Source organism: Lolium rigidum, chromosome 1 (genome assembly GCF_022539505.1).
Source record: "Lolium rigidum isolate FL_2022 chromosome 1, APGP_CSIRO_Lrig_0.1, whole genome shotgun sequence".
Classification (NCBI taxonomy): Eukaryota; Viridiplantae; Streptophyta; class Magnoliopsida; order Poales; family Poaceae; genus Lolium; species Lolium rigidum.
This window is the reverse complement of record NC_061508.1, coordinates 44,340,865-44,350,473: the sequence shown is the minus strand read 5'-3', so window position 1 is coordinate 44,350,473 and position 9,609 is coordinate 44,340,865. Positions and strand designations below refer to the sequence as shown.

At 40.2% G+C, this 9,609-nt stretch overlaps 1 protein-coding gene across 1 annotated transcript; it reads left to right on the top strand.

Moving 5' to 3' along the window:
- Positions 1 to 290: 290 nt before the first annotated feature.
- On the top strand, positions 291 to 6,202 carry LOC124685273 (MADS-box transcription factor 55-like). Its single transcript, XM_047219603.1, has 8 exons — positions 291 to 487; positions 2,534 to 2,615; positions 4,132 to 4,193; positions 4,294 to 4,393; positions 4,481 to 4,522; positions 5,300 to 5,341; positions 5,451 to 5,605; positions 5,870 to 6,202. The coding sequence occupies exons 1-8, from the start codon at positions 306 to 308 to the stop codon at positions 5,883 to 5,885; spliced, it is 681 nt and encodes a 226-aa protein (XP_047075559.1). The 5' UTR covers positions 291 to 305; the 3' UTR covers positions 5,886 to 6,202.
- Positions 6,203 to 9,609: the final 3,407 nt, after the last annotated feature.

Genomic DNA, 9,609 nt, shown 5'->3' with positions numbered 1-9,609 from the left:
AGGACCGGTGCGGCTCGACCGATCGCCCCCTCCGCTTTTGTTAATGGCCTGCTTACTGTTCGGGCTCCCCTCGCCTGCCAATGGGAGCGCAGCGCCGCGGGGAGGGCTGCCCACCCCTCACCTCACCTCGCCCTCCTTTCCCGTCGCTACCCCTCCCTCACCTCGCCTCGCCGTTTATATACTACGCGCACACCCACGGCGGAGAGCAGTCTAAATCTACTCATTTGCTCGTGCGGCCAAGAGGGCGGCGGCGGCGGTGTGCGTGCGCGCGCGTTGAGGTTTCCCGGCGGCCGGTCCAGGGCGAGATGGCGCGGGAGAGGCGGGAGATACGGCGGATAGAGAGCGCGGCGGCGCGGCAGGTCACCTTCTCCAAGCGGAGGCGCGGGCTCTTCAAGAAGGCCGAGGAGCTCGGCGTGCTCTGCGACGCCGACGTCGCGCTCGTCGTCTTCTCCTCCACCGGCAAACTCTCCCAGTTCGCAAGCTCCAGGCACGCGCCCCTTCTTCTTCTTCTTTCCCCGTCCTCTCATCCGATCTCTCCCACATATCTATTTCCTTTTGTGTTCTACCCTCTCCTCCCTTCTCTCGCTTTTTTGTTAGATCTGCCTGACAAATCTCTTGTTCCCCGACGCGATGCGGATTCTCTGGATCCATCCATGCACTAGCTAGATAGCTTGGCTCTCTCTCTCTCTCTCCCTTCCCGGCGCTTTCGTCTCTAGGGTTTTGATTTGGCTGCGATATCATATGGTGCTACTGGAACACAGCGGTTCTCTCACAGCCTCCTTGATTGTTTGAGCCAATTTGGGAGGCTCTCCATTCTCGCCCGAGAAATGGGGAATTTTTTCACTGTAGTTTCTGAACAGGAACCAGATCGATCTGCCGACTTTTCCTTGATCCGTTGGCGTTGTTTCTGCGGGAACATGCTTGTGCCCGGTTACTTCGCTGCTCCCTGCGCGCGCGTCTTCTCCTGTGTCAGTAAAATATTGTAAACTGAAAACCTGTCCATCTCTCTGGAATCTGGATCGGCGAGTGGCCGGCCGGCGTCTCTGCTAGTCGTGCACGGCTGCACGCCCGTACGTACCTGTGATTTCATGTGGTGGCACGCCGGCCGTATGCGTACGTGCACTGAGATCTCGTGTTCTGTGTAGCCGTAGAGATTTTCTAGTACCCAGTGGTAGTGCTAGTTCTAGGCTAGGCGTTTGCTATTGGGTTACATTTTTGGGCTTTGGGTGCTGCCGTGTGCTTGCCATTATTGATCTCTCCAAGAGAAAAATAACATTTCAAGTACAGATACGTGGCCTTGCATGGGTAATCATAACCGAGGGGAAGATTATAATGGAAGTACTCCCCCTGTACCGTAGTACTTGCCACCTTCCTTTTGGCAGTCAAAGCAGGTTGTACAAGTTAGAATGGAACTTCCTACGGCACAGGATATACTTTCTCTATGTCTCACGAAGGTTGGTCTGAGATTTGTTAAAATTCGGATGTACCTAGACACAAAATTTAGATGTATCTAGATGCTATTTAGTGTCTAGATAAATAGCATCAAGATACATCTAAATTTTTACAAATCTTAGACAACCTTCGTGGGACGGATGGAGTATAATTATAAGCACGGATATTGCATTTTACACTGCCTAATTTTTGTATGTCGTTCAGGTTGTTCTATTGATGAGAATAAATATATTAATTACTGGGTGTTATTTATGGACGCGAAAAAGAATTCTATCTACGAATGTATTTCTGTTTTTTTTTTGAACTAGCTATTTCTTCTGAAGGGGTCAGCTGCTTTATGTCTAGTACACAATTTATTCGTGCTAACCACCAATCCCTTTTGTCTGGGCTGGAGCTTCATGTTACAGATTGAACGACTGACTAGCTAGATCCATTTCTGAGTTTAACATCTTTACTATAGTATTTAGTGTGCCATGTTTTTTATGGAAATACTACGTATGTATCTTTTGTTTAGCCAAATAGTGTGAACTCATTCGCTGAAAAAAAGTTTATTTTAGTGAACATGCCTTGTTAGGTTTCTTTTGTTAATTTATCTTTTTAAGTTTGGCATTTTCTTCAAGCTTATGTAGAGGACTTAATAAATCTGTTCTATATAGTACAAAAGAAAATAATTGAGGGTCTAAATAGCATTAATGTTTTTTTATTAAAAGACATTTGTTGCAAGGCTAGATTACGATACAATAGAAGGATCAACTTTCCGATCTAGATTAGATTGAATCTGAAGTAGTAATAGATAATATCTCTTACTACTCCCTCCGTATCATGAAAGTTAATTGTCACAGATTTGTCTCGGGGGAGTATTTCAGATCTCTGGATAGTTTCTACTCTAGGTGATATACAGGTTTTTTCGATGCACTAGTATTATGCATTTGTCCTATATTACATCGTGTATGTTGTACCTTAAATTTTTTTGCATTTACAAGATTATTTGCATTGCTGATATGTCAAATATTTGCAATGATTAATTTCCTGTAAAACTATAGCTGTCTTATACTGATATGATTTTGTTTTGGAGAAATAGTATGGACGAGATCATTGACAAGTACAGTACTCATTCAAAGAACCTGGGGAAATCACAAGAGAAGCCTGCACTTGATTTGAATGTATGTATAGTAGTATTTTTTGTGTGTAGACTCTATGTTGTAAAATTATGAAATTAACTAATTGTTGAACAGAGATATTCATATAAAGAAGATAGTGGGCTCACATACAATAATAATTTTATTTTTCCCATACAACTGTATGGATTGCATATACTTACATTCTAGTTGTCTAGTAAGAATTTATGGAATTTGTTAACCATAACAATAGGAAATGTTAATAGAAAGTTATTTTATACTACCTTTATCCCAAAACTTATGGTTTAGATTTTTTTTTAAAGTCAACCCAAGTAAAGTTTTACCTAACTTTCAGAACAATCTATCAACAAATATAATATTTTGTAGATACCATGCGAATATATATTTCATTATCTATTTAATGATATTAATTTGTATATTTCATGTTAATGATTTTTGGTAAAAGCGTAGTCAAACTTGACATAGTTTGACTTTCTAAAAATAATATAAGCCTTAACCTTTGGGATGGAGGTAGTAGTGCACAAGCAACTTTATTTTTGAAAAAAATCTAACTATATTCGTCAGATAAATTGCATCACATTGGATGAATTAGAACACACATTGGAACCAAATATTTCTGCTAGATCTTTTAAAAAAAGAATATTTCAGCTAAAACTAGAAGTTATATTCAAATCCTTCGAAGTTGTTCTCTCTAGCACCAATTTTTGCATCTCTACTTGTCTCCAAGCATCCACTAAGGAAACCGTAGAAGACCAAACATGTGCAAGCTGGATCGACTAGCGTAGGTTCCAAAATCTGCGTGTGTCATCCCCATTAACAAGTGAGAACCCCACATCTGGAGAACATTGTGGCGCCGAAACACCCCTTCAGCAAGACAGGTTTTGAAATTGTTACTTCATTGACATAATATCTGATGTGCCGTCGTCCACACCAGGACAAACATAGAGCGCTTGATTGTTTTTCCATGTGAACTCGTCTTATTTTTCAAGACGCCACTACCGTGGACATACAAAATTAATACCAAAAAAACTTAGGCTGCACTCAAAACATTAATGCCATTCCACCTACCTCCCAAAGCCTGAAAGGTTACTTGAGACAGGCGGAATTGATCGAAGGGATCAACATGGAGCAACCAGAGAACAAAGGAACTAGCACACTAGCAGCCAGGTTCTACCGTCTCTCAGCACCTAATTGCTTGGATAACACATTGAAGAGGAGATATATGCACACGACGGCGCTAAGAACCTTAATTATATGTTGTATTGCACGATTAGGCCACCGCATCAGTTTTCTTGTCCATTATTTCCTGGCTTGGGTCCTACTTTCTGGCACACTAGCCAGGCCCTAGCCCTGAATTTATTTTTCCAACATCTTCTTGACATAGTTTCTTGTTGTTTAAGGCTTTTTTGAATAAAATATTTTTCATTATTTTAATTAGTAAAGTTAGGATCCCCCAATCAAACTCTACACAAATATCAATGAAACTTTATTTTTTTCTTAATTTAATATGCTTATAGTTACAGATGTATCATCTTTTCAGGTAGAGCACAGCAAGTATAACAGTTTGAATGAACAACTCGCTGAAGCAAGTCTTCACCTTAGGTTATATTTTGTTCCATCCTGGCTTTGTGTGATTAAGTCAAAATTGTTTACTACAAAGCGGTAATATTGTTAACCATCAACGTCGTGGTGTACATTATAGACACATGAGAGGTGAGGAACTTGGGGGAATGAGTGTTGGGGAACTGCAGCAGATGGAAAAGGATCTTGAAACAGGACTGCAGAGGGTGCTTAGTACAAAGGTAGTGTATTCTCCATTTTATTCTTCTTAATCTTGGTTTAGATTGCATGCACAAATGTCAATTGTTTCACACGACATGTTTCTGCAGGACCAACAATTCATGCAACAGATCAGTGACCTCCAACAAAAGGTGAGGAGTTAATGAACTCTGTTTTTACTGTTCTAGAAAACAGGAAGCAACACTCCAGATCCCTTCTTGTACCATGTACAGATTTTTTTTATATTAGTCTCTTCTTCTGAGTTTCGAGTGCAATGGGTTTTGTGTATACTTACCTGAATTGGTCTAGCTGTGTAGGATTGTAATAATTGGAAAAGTTTCATGTGTTTTAAGAAGCTAATTAAGAATGGACATAGCAATTTTATTTCTTTGAGATGCATTGGTTATATATGAATATAGCTATTCTGTTGTAGTAATAGTCTTCGCATTATATGTTTCTAAATCTCAAGTAACCTCAATGCATAGAGGTTCCACGTACCATGGTTTATTGATAGTAGGTCTATTAATAGAATGTAGGCCCTTCTAGTACTAGAGAGATGGAGGTTGATGTTATTGTGGAGTAAGAAGTAGAGCCTTTTAATGTTGCCTTGAAAATAGAACTTGTGTTGTACATGGGAATGCTATTTTTTCAATATTGCATGAACCTCTTATCTGTGACCAGAGAGCTTTTTATGTGTGGATATTCGGATGTAGGAAGGTTTTTCTATTATTTTAGATTATTTAGAGGAAATTAATGTTCGCGGTAATGACTACGATGGAGTACCAAGTTCCTCCATTGCATTTTTTTTTTGTTTTCACCATTCAGCAGCACTAAATCTTCTGCAGAAGAATGATGTTCTCGTGGTTTTGAAATTTTGGTGTACTTATACAAGAGAAACGTTTTATAGTGCAATTTATTTTTTCTTGTAGGGCACACAGCTGGCAGAAGAGAACATGCGCTTGAGAAACCAAGTAATAAGATCTTAGATGCACACATTTAATCTTTAGAAGATAAAAAGTAAGTGCAACTTGGGGTGTGGTGGAACGTGGATTTTTATTCTGTTCGTGTGCTTTGATGTAGATGCCTCAGGTGCCCACGGCCGGCATGATGGCTGTTGCCGATACTGAAAATGTTGTCACTGAAGATGTTCTTTCATCTGAATCTGTTATGACGGCAGTACATTCCGGAAGCTCGCAGGACAATGACGACGGTTCTGATATATCCCTGAAACTAGCGTGAGTTTCATCTTGAACTTATTAGAAATTGTCTAGAGATTTTAAGCTTACCATCTTGATCCCTGACCATATGTGAAGTCCCAAAATGAGTTCTAGACTCGAAACACGAGAAAAATATATACTTGTAATTAGCTCTGATAATTGGGGATGAATCAGTTGCTTGGTTTAACTGTGAACATGTCTGAACAATCTCATTTCAATGTCATATGTTAACCTGAAACCATTATATTCTTTTATAAGGCTGAACCTGTCTATACTTAACAGGTTGCCTTGGAAGTAAGGATCATGAGAAGACCACAATGATGAGACGAGAGAGTTGCCTTGGTAGAGAGGATTGCTCATGCTATGGAGACTACAAGCTAGACTGACTGGAATAGTCCCATAGTAGAAACCAGATCAGTTTACCCGAATTGTCATCGTTATGTCTGCATGTGTATGGTGCAGTTGTTCACCTTTGCTTGGGTCTTCACTGAACTTGTAGCGTAGTTGTGTGTACGTACTGCTTCTTCGCACCTGCGTCACCTATCATTTGTGCGAACTATGTGCCTGTGCCCTATGGCTATATGTGCTTATATTTATGAAAAGCTTATTGGCGCAGTTTTTTGTGTGCGTTGATCCATGCTGACATTGATGTACAACCATGTCCTTGGGATCGCCTAATAAGGTGGGTATTGGAGTGAGCTTTGAATTTAGCCTGGTGTCGCCCGGGTTTGAATGGGAAACCTTCCGTGCCTGGTAAACTGATTAGATTTGATATTACTATTCTCATATATATTATAATTTTTTTATTGAATTCGGATCGAAACAGATAACGATGCGATGTGGATTTGAATGTGGATCTTATGGGATTGTGGATTTAAAGTGGACTCGAATCAGATGTGGATAATCAAATTAATATGCACATGTAATTAAAATTTTGTTACTTTTGTGCAAGCAACATGACCAAAAAAGCGTGTAACACTAGACTAACCAAAATTGCATGATTAATCAAATGCAACTCAATTTTTCTTTTAGAAAAACAGGGCTTCAACCCCGGTTCCATTTCTGAAATCATAATCACAAACAACCATCCAGTTTTTTACAAACCATATGACACCATCAGCAGAAACCTAACAGTTTCTCCACCCACACACCATATCATTACAGACCGAAGATTAGAGGATTTTGACGCAGCGAGGGGGGAGGACAGGGCACACAAACAACCAGCAACACCCTGGAGTTTTCATGGACACTCCAGCACCTTGAAGCCTGCACCATCGCCAACCAACATCAATGTGTTGGCCTCCAGAGTCCTCGCCAGGACTTCCGTCGTGATCAGCATCGGCCCAAACCCTCTCACCCTATTCATGTCACACATCTCCAGCGACGATCTCGCCTTCTTCTGAGGGATCGGCCAGGCTCCAGCCACGACAGCAGCGGCGGCAACCGAGCTAACACCTCCAGCTTGCTCAGCATCATGTTCAGTCTTCCTTTTTCTTCTTCCTTCAGCAGGACTTTCCATTGAGCACAGCTTAAGACCACCTGTCTCCACATTCCCTGCATCCCAAGCCATCGAGTTCGATTGAAAACATGATCATTTCTGGTAATCCAGATGGTTCTCAGGATAGCAGCAAAAATTATATTGACTAAAACAATCTTTTTCTTGTCATTCCAAAGAGCAGTAACATCATACAGTTTGGTAACCTGAATCATAAGACCCAATGCCAACCCTACCTCCTTCCATAAATTGGAAGCAACCACACAGTCAAAAAATAAGTGTTGGCAAGACTCAACTTCATTGCAAAACACACAAGTCAAATCATCAACATTTTGTCTTTTAACCAAGGTGTCTCTAGTGAGCAACTTGTTATGAAATAACAACCAGAAAAAAATGAATTTTTGGGGAAACCTTCACTTTCCAAACACAGTGAATATCAACAGGTATAATCCCACCAAAGTTCACCACAGCATACATAGATTTCACACTACATATCCCATTGGCTTCCCACATCAAGATCAGAACATCATTCTCAGTATTCAAAGTGATGGTCTGTGCAATTTGCTAGATTTCCAACCACTGCACCATCTACCTATGATCAAAACATCTTCTAAAGGCTACTTTCAAGGAAACCCCATCTCAAAGCTCAGCAATGGTTTTGTCTTGCTCATTAACCAGGAAATAAACTTCCCAATATTGAATAGCTAGGTTGCAAGATCCAAACCAGTGATCTTCCCAAAACTTAGTTTTCTTACAATCCCCCACTTTCCATTGATACCCCATTTTGGTAGCTTTAGCAGCCCACATCACCCCTTTCCACAAAGGTGAGGCACCAGAAGAAGAGCAAGATTTTTTTTTTGGATTATCAACATTATATTATACTTAATATCAATAATCTGTTTCCAAAGCTTGTTCTCATTCAAATTATATCTTTTAATTCAGGAAGCTAAAAGGCACATATTCATCTCTGATAAGTCAGGAATGCCCAAGCCTCCATACTCCTTCTTTCTAGTGACCAAACCTCAATTAGATAGATGGTATTTGTGATGTTCCTCATAATTATCCCAAAGACAATAAGCCATCTAAGAGTTAATGAGAGTAATAGCCCATTTTGGAAATTTGATCACACTATGTAAATAAAGAGGGGTGCTGGCTAGAACACTTTTAACCAGCTCTAATTTAGCAGCATGGTTAAGAAGCTTTCCCCTCCAACCATCAGCCTTCCTCAGGATTTTATCAACCACAGGTTGGATATCTTCTCTTCTAAGTTTACTATGATGCAGAGGAAATCCTAAATATTGCATGGGGAATTCACCCAGCTTAGAGCTTACAGCTCAAAGCCTGAGAAATAAGTTGTGCATCACATTCATCCACATTAATTGGAACCAAATCACATTTGTGGAAGTTGATCCTCATGCCAGACATATGTTCAAAGCAGGCCAGGATCAACTTTAAATTTATAGTAGAGGACAGATTGTTTTCTAGAAAAAATAATGTGTCATCAGCATACTGCATGCTGATAATACCACCACCTCCCAACTCTTGAAACAGTCCAGCTAACTATCTATTAGCAGCAGCTTTGGACAAAATTTTGGTGAACACACCAGCCATAAAATTAAAAAGGATAGGGGAAATAGGATCCCCCTACCTCACACCTCTACTGGTCAGGAAAAATGGCTATTACATTCATTGATCCTAACACCCACATACCCATTATGCAAAAGTCTTTCAATAATAGACATCCATCTTGGGCTAAAACCCCTCATCCTCATGACTCTCAAGAGAAAAGCCCTATCAACCCTATCATATGCCTTCTCATAGTCAAGTTTAAAAATGAAACCAGATTGGCCCTTATGCACTGCATTGTGAATAACTTCATGGGCAGAAACTACACTCTCAAGAATATATCTCCCCTTAATAAAAGCTGTTTGATTTGGTGAAATAAGCTTTTCACTAACCACTTCCAGCCTATTAGTGGCACACTTAGATAAAATCATGAAACTACAATTAGTTAAAGCAATTGGTCTGAATTTTTGTATAGTTACAGCTTCATCCTATTTAGGAATTGAAGTCAAAAGAGAGAAGTTCAACCTGAAAATGTCTAATTTCCCTTCATTCCAATCCTTAATCATAGCCATAAAATCAGCTCTAATGAGCTCTCAAAAGTGTTGATAAAAGAGAAACCATCCGGGCCAGGAGCACCCTCAGCATAAGAACCAAAAATTGCCTCCTTCACCTCATTTTCAGAAAAAGCAGCATCAAGCATGTTGTTATGATCCTGGGACACCATATCCTCAGGGCCCCAAAAGTCATCCTCTAAATCAATATCAAGGCAAGGCTCTTGGCAGAGAAGGTTCTTATAGTATTTCACAGCAATATCAAGCATACCTTTATTATCTTCCACCATGCCTGAATCACCTTGCAGTTGACAAATATGCTTCTTCCTCCTCCTCTGGTTTGCTACAGAATGGAAGTAAGCAGTATTACGATCACCCTCTAGAATGTAACGTTCCCTAGACCTTTGTCT